The sequence below is a fragment of the Glarea lozoyensis genome, assembly GCF_000409485.1.
Source record: "Glarea lozoyensis ATCC 20868 chromosome Unknown GLAREA14, whole genome shotgun sequence".
NCBI classification, from domain to species: Eukaryota; Fungi; Ascomycota; class Leotiomycetes; order Helotiales; family Helotiaceae; genus Glarea; species Glarea lozoyensis.
In genome coordinates, this window is record NW_007360988.1 from 1668822 (window position 1) to 1687635 (window position 18814).

The 18814-nt window shown below is 47.2% G+C and overlaps 6 protein-coding genes across 6 annotated transcripts; 2 read left to right on the forward strand and 4 right to left on the reverse strand.

Annotated features, from left to right (window-relative positions):
- Positions 1 to 461: 461 nt before the first annotated feature.
- GLAREA_07158 (uncharacterized protein) lies at positions 462 to 1955 on the forward strand (the record flags this gene model as incomplete). The annotated part of the gene is made up of 3 exons (XM_008081106.1): positions 462 to 1170; positions 1218 to 1694; positions 1750 to 1955. 3 exons carry the CDS (start codon positions 462 to 464, stop codon positions 1953 to 1955), a joined length of 1392 nt encoding a protein of 463 aa, XP_008079297.1.
- An 834-nt stretch (positions 1956 to 2789) lies between these two features.
- Positions 2790 to 4679, reverse strand: GLAREA_07159 (uncharacterized protein; the record flags this gene model as incomplete). The annotated part of the gene is made up of 1 exon (XM_008081107.1): positions 2790 to 4679. One exon carries the CDS (start codon positions 4677 to 4679, stop codon positions 2790 to 2792), a length of 1890 nt encoding a protein of 629 aa, XP_008079298.1.
- A 336-nt stretch (positions 4680 to 5015) lies between these two features.
- GLAREA_07160 (uncharacterized protein) lies at positions 5016 to 8774 on the reverse strand (the record flags this gene model as incomplete). Its single annotated transcript, XM_008081108.1, has 6 exons — positions 5016 to 5374; positions 5674 to 5708; positions 5768 to 8152; positions 8212 to 8345; positions 8553 to 8577; positions 8641 to 8774. The coding sequence occupies 6 exons, from the start codon at positions 8772 to 8774 to the stop codon at positions 5016 to 5018; spliced, it is 3072 nt and encodes a 1023-aa protein (XP_008079299.1).
- Positions 8775 to 9806: 1032 nt separating this feature from the next.
- Positions 9807 to 13072, reverse strand: GLAREA_07161 (Alkaline phosphatase-like protein; the record flags this gene model as incomplete). Its single annotated transcript, XM_008081109.1, has 6 exons — positions 9807 to 10639; positions 10694 to 10802; positions 10917 to 10997; positions 11106 to 11237; positions 11287 to 12839; positions 12895 to 13072. The coding sequence occupies 6 exons, from the start codon at positions 13070 to 13072 to the stop codon at positions 9807 to 9809; spliced, it is 2886 nt and encodes a 961-aa protein (XP_008079300.1).
- Positions 13073 to 14061: 989 nt separating this feature from the next.
- GLAREA_07162 (Isochorismatase-like hydrolase) lies at positions 14062 to 14818 on the forward strand (the record flags this gene model as incomplete). Its single annotated transcript, XM_008081110.1, has 3 exons — positions 14062 to 14086; positions 14137 to 14592; positions 14649 to 14818. 3 exons carry the CDS (start codon positions 14062 to 14064, stop codon positions 14816 to 14818), a joined length of 651 nt encoding a protein of 216 aa, XP_008079301.1.
- A 524-nt stretch (positions 14819 to 15342) lies between these two features.
- Positions 15343 to 17537, reverse strand: GLAREA_07163 (uncharacterized protein; the record flags this gene model as incomplete). The annotated part of the gene is made up of 5 exons (XM_008081111.1): positions 15343 to 15876; positions 15931 to 16269; positions 16643 to 16988; positions 17033 to 17434; positions 17482 to 17537. The coding sequence occupies 5 exons, from the start codon at positions 17535 to 17537 to the stop codon at positions 15343 to 15345; spliced, it is 1677 nt and encodes a 558-aa protein (XP_008079302.1).
- Between the last annotated feature and the right edge of the window lie 1277 nt (positions 17538 to 18814).

Here is an 18814-nt window from a genome sequence, read left to right on the forward strand (position 1 = left end):
AGTAGGATGGGGACGACACTGGATGCCAATCTTGCGTATAGAAGGTCAGACTAGAGACTTGTTATGGCCGCGGCAACCGAAGGCACTAAGCGATAATTTCCTAAAGAGGAAATAGTAAACAAACCAAAACTACCCGTGCGACACTCAACTTTCCCCTCCACGATCCTAGCAACAAAACTCCAAGCTGAGCTTCTCAGAGTACTGTGGTCGAGCGCATAATCAAATCGACATAAATTCATTGGTGAAAATCTGCGCATTGCCAGCACGCGCTCTTTTCCATCTCGTCGCGTTCGAAATCCAAATTCAATGTCAAAGGTACAACGCCGGAACGCGACGCTATCAGGTCTGATAGACTCCGAATCAGAGGACGATCATTTCGTCGCGTCAATGCCGACTCCTGATTCTGCAGCGGAAAACAAAAGCCAGGAAGGAAACGCCGTGCCGAACCGAAAGTTGCCCCTATGAAAGTCACGAAGACCAAAGCACCAGCGCGCCGTACGAGCGGACGATTGAACACTAACTCGAAAGCTCCAGCAGCGCAGAAAAAGAGCAAGCGACAGGTGTTGGCGGACAAGACCAATGAGCAACAATTGAGTGATACGGAGGAAGTGGACGAGTTTGCGCAGGATCAGGATGTGGTTATGGAAATCGAAGATACGATCATAGAAGCCAAACCAGCCAAGACGAAAACCACTACCAGGAAGAAGGCCCCTGCGAAGATAGAAAAATCTGCAAACCAAACTTCCACTGCAGATGCTCAGATAACGAAGCCAAAAGGGCGCCCTGGTCGCAAGAAGGCTGCACCCAAAGAGCCAATAATCGAAGAGCCACTATCAGCCGAAAAAGTCGTCTTGGAATCGCAGCCTGTCATGATGGACCTAGACGAGAGCTCAACGGAGTTTATTGAGGAATCTGTATCGAGGACTGCACATAATGGGTCTAAAGCGAGGTCAAACTCGCGGATACGACAAGCGCCAATTCAGAGACGGAGGGCTGGGAGTGCTTCTGATTCTGAGAGAGGCGATCCTAATTTACGGCGAAAACTTGGTGACATAACCAACAAATATGCCAGTCTACATATCAAATATCAGGACCTCCGGGAGATTGGGGTGAAAGAGGCAGAACGTAATTATGATCGGTTGAAGAACGAAAGCCAGGAGAAGGAGAAGAGTGAATACAGCCCTTTCTTAGCTTATTTCTCATGCTAATTCAAACAGTATTCAACAAATTGATTGCGTCACTAAACGCTGATGTCGCCAAGCAAGCAGCTCTTGCGAAAGAAAGCAAAGCTCTCCAGAAGAAGCTGGATGCAAAAAGCAATGAGGTGTTAGCACTGCAAGCTCAAGTAACGCAATTGACGGCGACTCTAGCAGAGACCAAAACTACGGTCAAGACGCTAGAATCGGATAAGAAAACCTTAACAGCGGATTGCAAAATACTGAATGCCAAGTTGACTGCCAATCGTGCAGCAGCTACATCGATAGAGAGCGCTACAGCTCCAAAGGTACCGGGCAGTGCGATGAAGTCTGGGGGAGCAATCCGATTAATGGGCTCTGTTGAGACAGCTCAAGCAGTACAAGCGGCGCAGTTGAAAGAGAATCTCTTTTCTGATCTGACTGGGCTCATCATCCGAGATGTGAAGCGTGAAAAAGAAGAAGACATCTTTGATTGTATACAAACCAATCGTGATGGCAGTAAGTTCATGTCCTTGCGCCCTCAAGTTTTGGGTGGTATTAATATGATTCTTAGAAACACTCCATTTCAAACTCGAAGTCTCCACAGAGAACAACAAAGAGGCACCATGTACCTACGTGCCTCTCTTAGATCATGATCGGGACAGGGATGTGATGGAATTACTCCCCTATTATCTCGTCGAAGAGATCACATTCAAACGATGTGATGCAGCGGGATTCTACGCTCGCGTGGTTAAGGCTTTGACTCAGAAGCCGAACTGAGGTCGGTGTGATGGAGTTTGGGTTTTTGGGCTGCGTTAGGGGGCAAATACCTTGGGTCTGGGTTATTTTTTAGCGGTTAGTGTAGATGATTTGTATATTTTGGTGGTACTGAGAGTTTATTTGGTATTATTCGAGCAATCGGGTGCTCATGCCTATGTGAACGTAGATGCTCGTGAGACTGTTGATGATGACCAAACGCAAATTGAAGCTTGACCATGCGCTTCAAAATTGATATGTTTCGGGTGGACAGAATCAATCGCAATCAATCGCTGCTCCGAATACGACATTCTCTTCAGATCATCTAGTTTCAATATGAGACGACTATAAATGCGTTCTCGGGTTTTGAGATCAAGAGACGTTGTAGCGTTAAGTTAAATCTATCTAAAATATTCAATTCACCATGTCTATTCTGAAGACTATTTCATACGCCAGTGTCTTCCCTGTTACGCCTGGCTTTCAGACGTGGATACAAATCTCATCAACTATATTTCACCAAGAGGCTTTAGATCATCTGGCCTGTAATTATCTGCCAACACGCCGATATAAAAAACAAGACGCAGCCTGCGAGTTACAAAGCATCAGAATAAACATATTGAGTAAGCTGATACCAGTGAATATCCAAAAACTCTATATATGAGCACACCACCCATGAATCAATGCCTATTCGCTATGTATCAACCCCGCCCAGTGCTTCGAACAAAACAATCGAACTCAATCCTAGGTATGACGAAACCGCCGTAACACCTTCTAACGCCTTCTCAATGCAAGGAACGTTTCAAGCAGCCGCTCCGTTCAAGATATACAAAGCTCCACTTAGGAGCGAGCTGGAGAGTTTCAATCACTCTTCCCTCCTTTGGCACCTGCGCTATTTCTTCCACGTATCATACCATCTAAGTCTTCTCTCCCACTGCCCATAGGCGTCGAGCTTCTTACCCGACCGGGAGTGATCTCAAAGCCGCGGCCATCATCACTTCCCGCTCCATCAAGTAGCTCAATCAGATCACTGTCTGCTCTCGCGTTTAGTCTTGGTGTACCCGGTCCATTAACAATCAACTTTCGGAAGAAGCCTTCGACAGCAGCGGCAGCATTCTCCAACCCAATATTTTGACCACCACCAGACGTGGCAACACCAGCCGGTCCATTGACTGGCCCGTTGAGACCTCCTTCAGCAATAGCAGCAAGTTCGTCGCCAAACCCGAAATGCGCAGTTTCAGCCCCTGTGATAGAAGTTGAGTGAGAGTCTATAGTAGCAAGCGCGAAATGCTTTTTCGCCCACTGGTTAAGTCCATCATTTCCTGGCCCGGGTCTTCGAATCTTAGGACCAAGTGTACCTACACCTCCAGGTCCTCGCATCCAACCTAGTCGATCCGCAGCTTCGCCTACGCTTTCGCGGCGCGAACGTGTGCTGGATTGAATATTTGGAAAGTAACTACCGGCTGATCCTATTGGTTGTGATGGTCGCGGCCCTAAATTGCTCGTCCTTCGAGTGGGAGTACTGGCGGTGCTAGTTGAGTGGTCATACGGAGATTGTGATAATAATGACATGCGGCTCTGATCAATTGACCCGCGTGGTGTAGAAAGCCCAGATCGTAGGTTAACACTCTTCCTCCGCCGGGGAGGGAAGTATCCTAGTGCCTTCCGTGACATTCGAGCGATTTCAACTGGTTTGGACGTTGGCGAAGAATCTATCAAGACCCATCGAACATGTGACCAGGGATTCTCGTTATCTTCCGGTCGCTCTACAGATGGATCCGGAGTGAATGGGTCTGCTTGATATGTATCACCATTTGTAAAGGGCGGTTCCTCTATTGCAGGCGTAGGGGCTAAAAGGTCAACCCCGTATGGTGAGTCTGTCGGAGGGTCGCATGGTCTTCCTTTGACTGTACACGCATCTACTGGTAATACGACCGTTTTCCGGAATGCTAGCCCTCCTTCTGACCATAAGCCATTTGCTTTCTTGAATACTTCTTTCGGGCAATTGTATTTCAGCACCACACCAGCAAAGGTGTCGGTTGGTGTTACATGGTGTATATATACCAATGCATGTTCCTCCTGTTCGCTGGGCTGCCTTTGATGATCGCTCGACGTCCTGCGCTTGTAATGCCCATTGGTATCTAGAATATTGTTCTCGTCATCCCTCCCTTCCAAGATCCGCTGTGTCTTCTTCGCTCTGACGGCAGCCTCCCTCTCCTTCGTACTGCCCATGCCAATTTCCGCTTCCTGTAATTTATCGGTATCGGGTGCCGCCCCCCATTCAGTCGGCGCTGCTATCTTAGGGCCGCTACCGACCCTTCGAGTCCGCTGGCTTCGGTGGCTGTTACTCCCTCCATCGTCCCCGGCAATGCCTCCCAATACCGAGTTCGCTACTTGCTGAAAAGCCGTGCTCATCCATCCAGTATTCCAAGACCCTAGGGGACTTTTTGTCCCGCTCCCAATTCTCTGGCCATTTCTACCCCCAGGCGCCAGATGTCCTCCAACAATCGTCCCATTGTCTCTGGTATCTCTCGGGGCAGCACCACTCTTTCGACTCGGATGCTTCGCCGGTATGGGACTTGCCGCTCTGCTCGAGGGTCCTGGTGTGGAGGTTCCAGATGTGCTTCCAAGTTCCTGGCCGTCCCCCAGGGTGTTGAGTCTTCGATTGCGAGGGCGGGCACTGAGCCCAGAAGCGTGGGGGGAGTCGGCGCGTGGGTTGGGTGTTGAAGACCGCGAAGAAGAGGAGATCATGATTGAATATACAGAGGCTGTGACTGGGGAGGGTGCGCGCAAGCAGCCCGTGGAGGGAGATCTGCTTGCATCAGAGCGATTGTTGATAACAGGACGATCTCCTTGGTAGTTGTAGTAAGAATGGGCATTCGGCAAGGGACGTGGATTGTTAATTGGCAAAGCTCGGATTATGGTGTCCCTGTATTCATTACTAGACGGTTACGTGACGCCGGACAAGGTGCAAGTTGTATGCGAAAGCGGTTGGAAGTTGGTGCTGTGATTGTCGTGGGTGGTGGATGGTCGATGGGGCTCAAGAGGTTACGGTGGCCTCGTTACGTCGTCCACCGACAAGCGATGTCACTTCAGATGTGGGGTACAGAGAGTGAGTGAACGGTAGAGACATTGATATGCATTTCTGTAATTGAGAGTATTAACGACCAAATTCGCATGATATTTTGACATTCCAATGAACCAAATCATTTCGTATGTGGCTACTCTAGTTGTATAACTACCTCGGTATTCACCTAGATAGTCGTGGCTGATTGCATAAGTGCCTTTGTTGTACCCCCGACCTCCCAATAGTGCCTCCCGTATCCCAAGTGCCCGGAGAGATCTGTTCAAAACGCAAGAGGAGTCGCGGCCCAAGTTTTCAAAACGATTGATTACCACTTTAGTCTCCGGTTCTTGAGAAGAGTTTAGTACATCCGTGGGCTGACCTGAGACACCCAAAGTAAGTTACTCATAATCTTTTCAATTATTCTGATTCCCTTTTCACACCAGTGCTGTAGAGCACACCTCTCTTGCCTATCCCAAGCAAAATGCTTGTTCCACGAGAACCATAATTTCAGTTCCGACGCTGCTCATCTATGCCTATCGCAAAGCCATATTCCTTTTTATACTTATCCCCTTGACCTATATGAGTTCCAAGATTTGACGCCAATAAACTCCACGACTCTCCCACATTTAATACCAACAACATTTCCACTTTACACAAGAGGCGCGTCACCATTCATACCACTGAGATCACCATTGATACCGAAGAACTGAAACCTACATGACAGGTTAGTAGTTGCTTTTGTTAGGCCGGATGATAATGATGAGGCACTTACCAGTCTTCTACATTCATAGTCATAGGTACAGCTTGAGCCGAAGCGTTACTCAACGTGTCACTAGGACTATGCGCATCTTGAATTGCTTGATCCATGCCTCCCTGCCACATATTAGGTGGCATTTGTTGAGGGTAGCCAGTGTTGCCGGGTTGAAGATAAGCGTTTTGAGGTGGACTACCGCTCATGTTAGGTTGCTGAGTACCCCGCATTCTTGACATTTGAGGACTTGGTTGACTTTGCATTTGAGGGGTCATGCTCAGGTTAGTCCCCATCAAGTTTGGATCTAGATTGTGCTGCGGCTGTTGCGGTGAGAACTGATTAGCATTCATGTTGGCAGAGCCCTCCGGAAACAGCTGATCCGGCTGAAAGTTTTCCCAAACTGACTGCGAAAGATTTGGAGAATTCCTGGTGACGAGATAGAGGTCCGGAGGAGTTGCGGGAACTGAGTATGACGGGTTGAAGGGAGTTGGAGGTCGCGTATGAGGACGGGAGTTGCTTCCTCCCATAAAAGTGTCGTTGTTTGCTCTAGCGTTTGGTGATGATATAGGCGGTGCCATGGGACCTGCATTCTGACCCAGTTCACGAGATGGCGTTTGACTTGGAGTCTGTGGTCGAGATCGCTCGTAGGATTCCTGGGGTGCTGGTGTGACTCCAAAGTCAAGGGCCATATCGTCGTATTTCCGTTTCTGAGGCTCTTCTCTTTTCATCTGTGCTTGTTGAATGCCCTGTGATAAAGTCTGTGCCATCTTCTTATGTCGTTTACCAGCGGCCTTTTGTAATCTTTCCTCGAGCACTTTGTTTCCGAGAATAGACTCAAACAGTGTGTACACCATCTTGGCCACCAACCATACTTTCGAGACGTCTTTCAACGCGTTCATACAGATCCTCAGACGCTCTTGTGTAGCTTGGACAACTGAAGGAATCGAGGAACGCATTTGATAGACATGCATGATGAGGGCAGAGAACAAGCTGTACACAATGAAAGCTGGGCAGTACCGCAGTTCATCGTGTGCACTGAGGTTTTCGACAATTGAGGTGATCATCGAAGCAGCTTGAAATGCAATGTTTCGAGACGGATAAGCGGTATCGTCATTTTGACCCGCCGATCGACCAGAAGCTGGAGGCATATGCGCACGATGTAGCAAACAAAGAGTTGTATAGTAATTTGAGTGAAGAAGAGCTGACCAGAAGTGATGCCTCGGCGATTCCCAGTAAACTTCCTTTGGACAATTTTGGAGCCAGTCTGCTAGCGCCATGTCACTGTGGGTGAGGTCGATTGCATTTTGACGGCGCGCTTTGGAAGCAACGGAGTATTGCTGTGATAAGACCAATCCCATGATCTCACACAACTTTACATATTGCAGAAAGAATTGAACATGCAGGGGATCTGGTGGGAAATCATTGGGCTGTCCATCCTCTTCCTCGATGAAATCTTCTTCAGACACCATCTCAACGTCGGAATCGTCAGTGTTTATGTGAACTGGTCGACCTAGCGCAACTGCAACTGATCGGTCACGCGTGAAAAGGGTCCACCATATACGTTTCCAGAGACGTTTGTCGGCTTTTCCCAGTTGGGATCCTTCGACGCTCCGATGCATGCCAGAGCCTTGGGCGACAATTGTAGCAACTCTACTCCAGTAGAAAACGTTTTTCGTAACATCTTCTGGGCCTTCCCAATACCAGCCCATTAAAACCAGAGCCTGGACGATCGTAACCCGGTCATCTTCATAATTAGCATCATAGAGAGCTTTGGCACGCTTGTAAAAAGTCAAAGCAGCAGGTGTCGTCGATCCGTTGGCATCCATTAGCTGCGGGTTTGTGCACACTCTGGACCCTGCCAACAATATAGCTTGGAGAAGAAGTAAAGAAGGAGGGTTCTTCGAGTCGCGATATTGTCTCATGAATCTGTTTCGATTGATGACAGGAACTATGGGCGCTACCCATTTGAAATATGCATCGACTAGCTCATCGCAAAGCGCTCGTGGTGGAAGCAAGAATGCTCCACGTTGATGGAGGATATCGATTTCGACATTGTCCAATTCCGTTAATCTTGCTCGAGTTCCTCTCACGTTCTCTGGCAGAGGGTAATGTACCACATCAGCAGACCCGTGCCGGTCATGGACAAGCAGTGTCAAATTCGACGACTCTCCCAGATATGCTACTCTGCCTGCTTCCTTTATTGGAGCCCTTGTGAATTTCGGCTTCATGAACTGGGTATAGGTCTTCTCGGTCTCTGCATTCTGTCGTATCTGAGACTCGGTGAGCGAGGAGGACGGAGTACCATCGTGCGAATTATAGACCGTTTGGCTACGGCTGCTGCTTGCCTCATTGAAAGAGGGCGAGTCGGTGCGTGGGGAGTTGTTTTCTACAGGATCGCCTCGGTCACTGTCGGTGTACAATTAGAACTGGTATTTTGGAAGAATAATACAACTCCCACCACATACCTATCAGAATCTTTGGCCTTTCCTGCCGCCACCGCCGATGTCTTCTTCCGCTTCGGAGTCGGAATCTTGCATTCTATCGAGAAGGCCACGCAGTTGGTGCATGGCACGCCCAAGCTGGCAGCATCGCACCGCACCTAAATCTTGTCAACAATGCATCCAGTCGACCTTCTCTTCGCGATCATCTCGAGGATACGGTGCTATGGTGTGGAGGTGGCATTACCTTTCTTGCATGGCATGTCTATATCGAATGTGTGATTAGCTATTGTCCCATAATTCCCATCCCTCGGTGCCTCGGCACACGTTCACACAGGCTATACAAAAGGATTCGGATTGCTTCTCACCTCGCAAGCTCGCGATGCGCGCTGTCTGTTGTTTACTTGCGCGTTAGTCAACTGCTGCTTTGGCGCATGCACACAAACACAATCCTACCTTCGAAAGCTTGGGTGTCCGGGAGTCTGATTGTTTGGGAGAGCATTCGCAGGTGGTGTTCCTGTTGGTCCGCTACTCCCATAGCCATTGCCCTGCTGCAGTGCATGCTCAGCGGAAGCCATAGGCATCTCCATTTCTGTCACTGGGCTTCATTCGACTTTTCTCGCCGCGATTTGGTGGTTTGGCGGGCTATTTCTGTCGTTAATCGTTCTGCGAAAGAGAGGTGGTCGCGGGATTGTGAAGTCTCTCAATGCCGCTGTACGAGGGGCGATCAAAGGCTGGAACCCCCGGTATCCTAACCGAACAACATCAGTCAGCAGAACCTGGGGTACAGGTCATAGCTTGGCGACAATTGGAGGTCGATTCACCAGCTTTGGTTATATGAAAAACAGAGACAATTAGGAGCTGGGGATATAGAAAGGGTCATTAGTCAAGTCCTCAATGACGCCGTTTCAAAGTTACTGAGTGTCCTTCCTCAGAGGATAGGTATACCTCTTCACAACTCCGCAGACTTGGAAGCGCCAACTGTCACCACATGGGAGTTTCCGGCTTCCAATGCATAATCAATGTCATGTTATAGGCTAGAGAATCCCTAGCGTTCGTTCTTAATTGAAAAGTAATAAGCTGGGAAAGAAAGCTCGATCCGTGGACGGTCGCACCGATGGGCTTGTGGGGTAACTGAAGTAGAAGTTGATGAGGCTAGTGACCAAGTAAGGCCATACTTACCTGGCTAGACTTCTGAGAACACGTCGAGGCTCATTAGATCTATTCGTAGTCAAACATTTTGGACTTCCAAGTTGGAGTAAGGGGTGCGCAACACAAAAGAGTGTTCATGTTATATATTACTACCTTTGTAAAACAATCTTTCGCTGACAGCGGTACATTGCCGGCTCGAGCCTAACATTGACCCTCTATTCCAAGACATTGGTCTTAACATACAGCGTCTTCGGCATTCACCGTCGTCGAAACCGTCCTCTGCTATTGTCGTCGAGGATCCGCTAACATCGCGGTCCGTTGGAACATGGCGTTTACCCCAGGATACAAGTCTCAGCCTCGTGGTGGCCGGAGCTACTTCGAACGAAATTAGCTTGCGGGGGAGATGCCGAGGCAAAATCGAAGCAGCTGCTGGCGCTTCATTCTTTCCTACAATACATACATCCGGAGCTTTATGTGCTGACCTTTCCATTAGTTCCCGGCTCTTTGTCTTTGCCCATGGCAGATCCGTTGGCGCCATTCTCGGTAACCACTACCGCGCCCAGCTCTTTTTCTTTTGTCATTTGAGCGGACTCATCTCCAACTTCAACACCGCTGATGAACAGCTCGCTTACTCCTTCTAAGCTCGCGACGAACACACAGAATAGACTTGCAATGCAAAAATGTGAAATTGTGCTTCCAATCTCCAGCCAGCTCCCTTCGTCTCGTACAACCCAAAAGAAATGAAGAGTCAAGAAATCGCTAATTGCCATGACCACCATGAACAACGCTGACGGTGCGACTCCGAGACGTTTGTTCAGAATTCCTAAGTTTGCAGAGATAAGAGCGAAAGGGACCATTAGTTTGACGATAAGTAGCGCGCCTTGAGAAAACGGATCAAAGACGGGAACCAAACGGGCTACACTTTCTAAGCTGAATGATGAGAGCGAGGCAACATTTCCAGTGCAGAAGAATGCCGCTTGGAGAAGAGTAAGGAAAAATAGAGATACCCTCACGTCAGATAAAGTGAGGGTCCTAAAAGGAGAGCTAGAAAGGGACGCAGGGACTGTTGCCTTCCCGTTTGCTTTGGCCGATGATCCAACTGGCTTCGTGTAGACGTAGACCGCATGTTCCATTCTCACCCAGGTGAATAGCACGATGCAAAATCCCAGGTAAAAGAGCCCCTCGTATGAGATACTGAGGATAACGAAAGTGGGTGCAAACGTGAGGAATATAACCATCAATCGATGAAGATAGTGATTATTTGGTTGGAGACGATGAGCGAAAGGCATGAGAAATGATTGGACTAGGAATGTCAGTAAGAGGGTTCCCTAACGCGTCCTTGTAAGGTCAATCATACCCAGTACAGCCCAGCCAACTACTTGGTTGCCTTTAGGCAAGCCGGCTTTGTTTCTCATTGATGCAATACTAGACCTCGTCACCGTAGTGATCAATACAACAAGCCCGATCTGAACTTCGTATTAGTATATCAATCTAGCCATATTCGAATCATGTCACTTGCCTGAATTCCAATGAGTGCACGCGATAGAGAATCGTTCGCAGGCGCTGCAGATTCGTCTGACAGCTTTGAGTTGCCAAGGAGCTTCTTCTGAAAGACGAGATAAAAAGTCCCAATCAGTGCCATTAAAATCCCTCCGGAGGTCCTAAAGAGTGTCAGTTAGCTATTTTTAACCCAAAATGTGTAGGACGCCATACACAAGATCTGAGTTCTCAACTTTCAAGGCTGGCAACAATGTGAATGTGCTCATTACAACGCAAGAAACGGCCCATGTTGCGACTAGAATTTTATTCTTTGCAACGAACCCGGTACCGTAGAAAGGGGGCCAGAACGCTGCGGCAACGAACAAAACACTAAAAACCTCTCGGTGTGTGTAGCCTAGAGCCTGTTCAAGTCAGCTAAGCTGTACAAAAATGCTGGGGATTGTTACATACCAAAACCTCAATTAAAGCCAGTCCAGTAATAGCACTGACTACGAGTGATATTACCGATCCAGCACTTGACAAGTCTAGTAAGGCCTTTCCACCTTCAACTAAAGCCCTTCTCCTGGCATAGACCTCTTCCCAGAACCCAACCGGAAAGATCGCGTACGCATAGTACGTGAGGGGTGATTTTGATATAGCAAATGAGGCGTATAATGCGACCAACACAGAAGAAAAGAAAATGGTACCTGCCATCGTTCGTGATGTCTCAGTTCTCCCATGAAGGACATGTAGATCGATCACAGTTGTGATTGCAAAGGCGATCCAACCTAGGTAGCCAATCGTGATTAAGGCTCTCAAAAAAAGCCAGTCGTACGTTTGTAGGTATCTTAGACCAGCTAAACCCAAATGTACAAGATCTGCTGTCTCTTGAATGGCTTCTTTGTGCAGACCCACTGCGATCAAAGCTTCAATATTGGATAGCCTTCTCTCAACCGAATGCTCCTGGTTCCCAAGGGCCTTAAATGGGCGATAACGGAGTTCAGTTTCCATCTTTTGTTCTTCTTTAATTCTGTACATATCAAGAATGCCCCTGGCATTCGCCAAGAAGGCAGTTGATTTCCCGGCCAAATCACTAGACAAAAATGGAAGGGGAAGCTCGCCAACGGAGTTGACAGGAAATTCAAGTCCTGCAAGATATGCCATCAATGCCGCCACGTCCGCCTGGGCAACATCATGTCTTTGTATGTGGTCGAGACCCCAGTCTGAAGACAGCTGGTCATGTCCTGGTGCGATTTTTCCATCATGTTGGACGGGTTTCGCTACGCCGGATCCCCAGGCAATTAACGGTGTTCTCGTGTTGTCCGGGTGGCCATCGCCGTGGCTTCCCCAATCGCTCATTCCATGATCAGCAGTGAAGACAAAAGCAGTCTTGTCGTCATCGTAGAAGTCTTCAATGATCTTGGTGATCTCCTTGATGCCTTCGTCCACTATTCTGATATTGTTCAGATACTCTGGCGAGTACGGTCGGAAGGCATGGCCATTTGTGTCTAATCCGAGGAGATGAAGAAAAAATACCACTTTGTCCTCGCGCAGCGCTTTGTCCAGTGTCGAGTTTGTTACAGCCTCTGCGAAGAGAGTCTTCACCTTGTCAAACACCCACGTATCCAAAGAGGATGCTTCCACAGAAAAATCTTCCTCCTCCGCGCCGTATGAGTCCGCATCTACCCGTCCAGGCACAGCACCTAACTGGAACATTGGCAGAATATCAGGGCTACCCCAACTCCAGGTATGTCGGCTTCTATTAAATACACTGTCGAAGTTGACAGGATTGAGCTTCCATCCAGTCGTCACCGCAGATACATCTTCGTAGAGGCCCGCTATCAAAGCGACATGTCCAGGCCTAGATTCGGTGGGGACTCGAGTATGAGAGACACCGAAAGTGCCATGTTCGAGTACGCGTGAGCGTAGGAAGGGCGCAAGAGGTCGAGGCACAAGGTCCTCGTCGGTTTTGGGATATGGTTTGGGAAATGATTGGAAAGCTTTATCTGCACGTAGCCCGTCGCCTTGATTGATATTGTCAGCTCTAGTTTTCGCTATTCAAGGAGTTGCGCTATGTACCGACAAACAGAACCAAACGCTTTGCTGGAGCTTCAACGCCATCCGGCCGTTCCACTTTGAACGCCCGCATCCCAGAAACAATAGGACTGACAAAGTAAATATCGAAGATTGATCGAATATATACAAGATGAAATATCATTGCAATGGCTAGAAAGCCAAAGCGACTGATGCGCGCCATATTATGAGATGTAATCCGTATGACCCTGAAGAAAGTTTATTTTGGCATCGATTCGAAGGAAAGTCGGCGGAAGTAGTTTCTGGTCGGACTTTCGATGATCTGGGCAAACTTAAAGGAGTGGCGCGTCCGCGAAGGGAACTGTTTGATCTCTTGGAGACGGTGGAATAATCTGCTTCAAAAATCCGAAGTCCGCAAAACGATACCTGGAGGGATATTTCGCAACAGAAGCGCGTCATTTGCCGAGCTGAGGTGCTTCTGCCACTTTTAGGCGGTGACCCACGCCCGTCAGGGGTTCAGGGGCACCCATTGGGCGAGGCGATATGGGCTCGACAACATGTCTATTTTACACGACCTCCTAGTCAGAGATGATGGCAAAATACTTCTCAGACGTACAGAAACTTCGGACTACTTTTTATTTACAGACTTCTTCTTGATTTTCTGGCACTTTGTTTGACCACCATATTCTCCCAGTCGGGTCGAATAATCGGCCTGTGTTTGACTTTAGGAGGTAACAATATCGCGATCAAAAATACTACCAAAAAGTTTTAAAGAAATTAGTTCACCAAAAAAAGCTTAGGAAACGAAATGATCACTCCGTACCCATAAATGTTCTTTGCATCTCTTTTTGGCTCAAAAGTACTATTGAGGGTAGGCTCAGCTCGACATGAATATCGCTAGACGTTCATGACAACATCGGTCTTCCGATTTCCAAACAGGCTCTGCAGATATGCATATGTGCAATTATGTGCATCTAACCTATCACTGCAACAGCTTTCACATATTAGACTTCGGCTGCAAGTTACCGACGGAATGGTGCCCGCGGCAGCTTGTTGACTTTGAGGGTGGGGTGGGTATCTTTCAAGCTATCAATTGCTTTCCAACACCCGAAATCATATCTCGTTGCTTCCTTGTTAGTATTCCGTAGAATCAAATTATAGTAGAAGCGTTTGCGGATAGTAACAAATTTTGTATAAATCCTCAGCGCCAACATGTCAGAATTCCAAGAACTCGCTAGTAAGTATTTTCAGTCAACACTTCTATCTATTGACTAAGATTTAATTCAGACAACTACTCCCGTTGCTACGGCAAGACAAAACTCAAATTTGGCAAGAGACCGGTTCTCATAATAATCGACGCCGTACGCGCTTATGTCGACCCAAATTCCCCCTTATACGCTCCAGATCGCTTCGAGGCTGCTCGCCAGTCCATGGCTCGCTTATTAGAAAATTGTCGCGCTTCCAAAGTCCGTATAATCTACACTTCAGTAATCTACGAGACTCCCGAGGATGGAGGAAAGTGGTATATGGAAAAATTGCCGAATGTGTTATGCTGCTACGATGCTGGAAACCCATTTCGAGAATTCGCGGAAGGGTTAGAACCTCAAAAGGGAGAGCCGGTTGTGTTGAAGCAGTACTCGAGTAGTTTCTTTGGAACGAGTTTAAGCTCAATGTTGGCGAGCTATGGTTGTGATTCTACTATTTTGTGCGGATACAGTACGAGCGGATGTGTTCGAGCTACAGGTTAGTTGCTAGGTCTCCGTGTAAACACTACAAAATCTTCTACTAATTGTCAACAGCTCTCGATTCAATGCAACATGGCTATAGTCCGTTTGTTGTAAAGGAAGCTTGCGGTGACAGACATCAATCTGTGAACGATAGCAATCTGTTTGACATGGATCAGAAATTTGCTGAAGTGGTGTCGGAGGAGGATATAATGACTTTGATTGATGGGATCAACAAGAGCTAATAGAGTAGAGGGGAAAATAAACGAACGAATATTCAATCATACTGTCTGCTCACGTCCAGCTGGTATAGTCGTGATGACGCCATACCGCGACCCGACTTCTGAAGGGATACTCGATGCGATTCTACACACTTGCTTCATCGAAGGTGATCTGACTAGCCCAACTACTAGGGAGTTTCCGTGGATTATCTCTTGGGCAACTAACATTGCACGTTGACTTTGTTGTTGTTGTCAAAATGATATCTACTCATGGGACTGATTGAGCTTCTTATGAACCTCATCAAGCTTCGTGCACAGTCTGGGAGGAGGATATCGATAGCTTTTGATCTACAAGAGCCGAAATAGTATCAAATACGCCATTGAATCCTACCATACATGCCACCGCTGCATGGAAAACTCATCGATATTAGATGCTAATTATATAGTTGTCCCAAGATCCATAGGCCTCTCCTCGGAGCTGTAAGTTTGTCAACTCAACTGGAGATTCTGCGCCTTGCCCCCCAATATTCCGTTTTCTTACCCAAGTATTAGGATAATTGGCCACTCTGACTTCGATGGTCACCAGTCTTGTTTCTAAAAGAGCAAAGATATGCCCTATCATGAAACTTGCAATTTGCACAGGCACCCACAGACCAGTTGTCGATAATTATGCATTTCTGGAATGGCCCCGAACCGCGTTGGCAACTCTCGCACGGTACGGATGCTACAGACCCCCGCCGATATGCTGCTGCTGAATTTTTTTTGCATTTCTCGTGTCGCGTCGTAGGTGTTTTACTTTCATCCCAGAGTGTAGGAGCCTTTTTACCGGGGCGTAGCTCAAGCTGTCGAATGACGGCAAGTTTTAACACGTCAACATCATCAAATACTCCGGTTATCTTACCAGTTACTTGACCGGGTGTTTGATAAGAAGTAGGACTTAGGGCACTCGGATGTTGGGTGATCAGCAGCTCTTTCCTCAACGCCTCGTTGACAACTAGCTCGGCGTAAAATAAATTGTCATAACCAACACATTCCAGGTAATCGTAGCACAGATTCATTGATGCCTCCGGTTCAAAGTCATGCTGTGTTAAGTTAGTCCAGACTCATTGTGTGGATATCTAGGATGTCTTAATTACCACTGCGAATGCCGCTATAATGTCAGATATCCCCAGGGAGTTCGGTCTATCCACTTCACTAGGGACCTCAACATCCGCAACACTTCCGGCATTCTGGTTAGCGCTTTGGTAAAATATAGACAGTGCCTCTACAGTCTCGCAAGGCTTAGCCATGCCGAAGAGCGGTCTTGTTCCTAAACGGCGCGCCCATTCCAATTTTATACTATGTGGTAGCCTTAGAACCTCATCACGACCGAGGTAGTCACTTGCGGAAGGCTGGCGGTAGGTTCCGAGATAGCGATATCCGCCTCTTCCATTCCGAACTAAGAGGGCAAAAGGTTCATTTTCTGATGATGAAGCCTGGGTTCCTAAATATCAGCCGTTGACCGAGGACAGAGGATTCGGGAGCGAGCTATCGAGGAACCAAAAATCCCCTACACAGATGATCTAAAGTATGCATATGACAGTAAATGGTTGTCATGAGCCAATTCGACATGGCCCACCCAGGTTGGACTGGCAAACGCAGGGGAGCGTCGGAATTCATTTCCGACTTATTCTCACTACATTTTTTTTTGAGATAGTTACGACATGTAATAATCTTAACAGATAATTTTTCCGATAATTCTGATGAGAAGCGCGGGAAAAGCTTCTGGCATCTCCTGGCTGAGCTCTGGTTTTGCGTATTTTGGGACTTCTAACTCGCTGGAAATGAAAAGATAGATTATAGACTTACATCCTTCCCTTTACCATAACATGTAATATGAGCACCGTGAGCCCCTGGATAAGAAGGCAAAAGAGGGTCATGGGTGGAATTTAGAAGTTTGTACGCCTTAATGGGGTGAGCTCCCGGCAATCGAAAAAGCCCATCGGAGATAGGCGTACCTGCGAGTAGACGCTGGATGTCATCAGGGTCGAAGATATATTCGGTTGAAATATCTGGTATTTTCAGCCCAGTCAAAGGGGCTAAGCTCTCAATAGTCACTGGCATTCGAACTTCTTCAAAGCGTGTAAGCGAGTTATTAGACGGATTAGAAACACTCAAACTACTGGTATTATCACAGGTCATCTGAGAAGTGTTTCTGAAACTGTCAGTAAGTCAATTGGAGAAATATGGTATACTTACTCGCGCAGTTTTCTGAAATCGTCCCCCTTGCTGGGATATTGTGGTGAGTTGACAACATATGGCGTCTCATAAGTACCGCCGTATTCTATAATCAGTGGCGATTTCGTGTCGGCGCGTGTTGATTCTTGGATATTGTTGGGCCTCTTCGATCTAGAAATATTGGACGCTATCTGAGCAGGGAGACTAGGTTGTGGGTGGAGGAGAAGAGGGCAATCATTATGGATAGTCAGTAACTGGACATCTCTTTGTTTCGCTGAAAGGATAGCCGAGTGTGTTTCGCTCGGTTTAAATGTGGCCTCCAACGGCGTAGGATCGTACGAGCCTGTAACTTCAGTTGCAGATTTTTTGTGTTCGCCATGATGACTAGAAGTTGGTGAGGGCTTTCTTTTCCTGGTAATCTGACTACTGGGTATCAGCAAAATTGAAACATGGTAAGACAAAGATTCTACCTTTCGATTGCGAAACTGGCGCCTGTTTTCCGATCTGTCGTATTGTCTGCGGCCATGTTTTGTAAAATTTTAGATGTTTAGATGTTTGAATGTCTGATGGTTTTAAAACACAAATCGGAGCTCCTATTGTATTGACGAGTGAGATGATCGAGCCAGCGTTGATAAATTGAGTATTGATTAAACGGAGCAAATATTTTCCTTGAATGGCCCAAGCATGGCAGTGATCTAGGGGACAGCAATCGCTAGGAGAAAGGCGCAAGTATGTTGGCCGGCAGCTAGCAGTTGAGTGATATTTATATACGTTGGGAGGAGGCGCCGTTGATTCCAAATGTTGTTGAAACGTGTTGTTTCCTTAGGAATGAGAAATGATAAATTTTGAAGGTGACATATAATTCAGAAGTCGTGCCTTCCCAAGCCGACCGACTGCTCGATGTTCAGAGCAAGTACAACCGACACCTCTTAGCTTCCTTATTTCTTGCAAGTCGAGTCTACCTCGAGCGAAACGTGCAGCAATCAACATGAGGGGAACGTACCTAGTCAAACAGGGCTCCTAGTTCCACGAACTAGAACTAGTATATGATACACAGTAAATTATTGCTAATACTAAGCATACCACAGACTTACACAACATATTCTCATGTGAACATGAGACGACAAACCGCCAGAAGAAATAGTCATATTCGGGGAAGACGATGCTAGAGGTAAGAAATGTTCAAAGCTAGACTTGACTCTCTCGATCGCTATCAAATAAAGAGCTACGTGTTTGTATGAATCTGTAAAAATAAATCATTTTAGTCGACACAATTCGATATCTCGGGCTGCCTCTTACCATTCTCCGGAATTCCTAGCTTGGAATTCTCTTCCCACACGTTTCGAGAAGAGCTCCCCTCTATTTTTTGTGCCACGTCCCGATCTTGAAGATACATTCATAAAATCTCTGGGCTTAAAGAATATATTCAGGACAAAAAATATGAAGACGTCCCTCGCATATCCTTGAAACCGTAGAAGAAATAACGAGTGGCCCAGTAGATCACCTATTTTGTGCAATAACGAAGATGGAAAGCAACATCGCATGCCTAAAAACCAATTCTATAATGAGCTGCAATTTATTAAAAGGTATATCGGCAAAGACACTCCGTCGCAAACATCGGAAGAGATCATTCCAATTGACATTGTTCTGCTTCCATACTGCAACTGTGAGTTTTAGCAAACCCCAGGCGCCCTAGATCTCGGTAATAAACTACCGAAATTGAGCTCTTGATTTGACATGCCTTATTGTAGTTCCTACCTTAGCTGCGGAACATTGTCGTTACAACTTCCCATCACGTGGAGG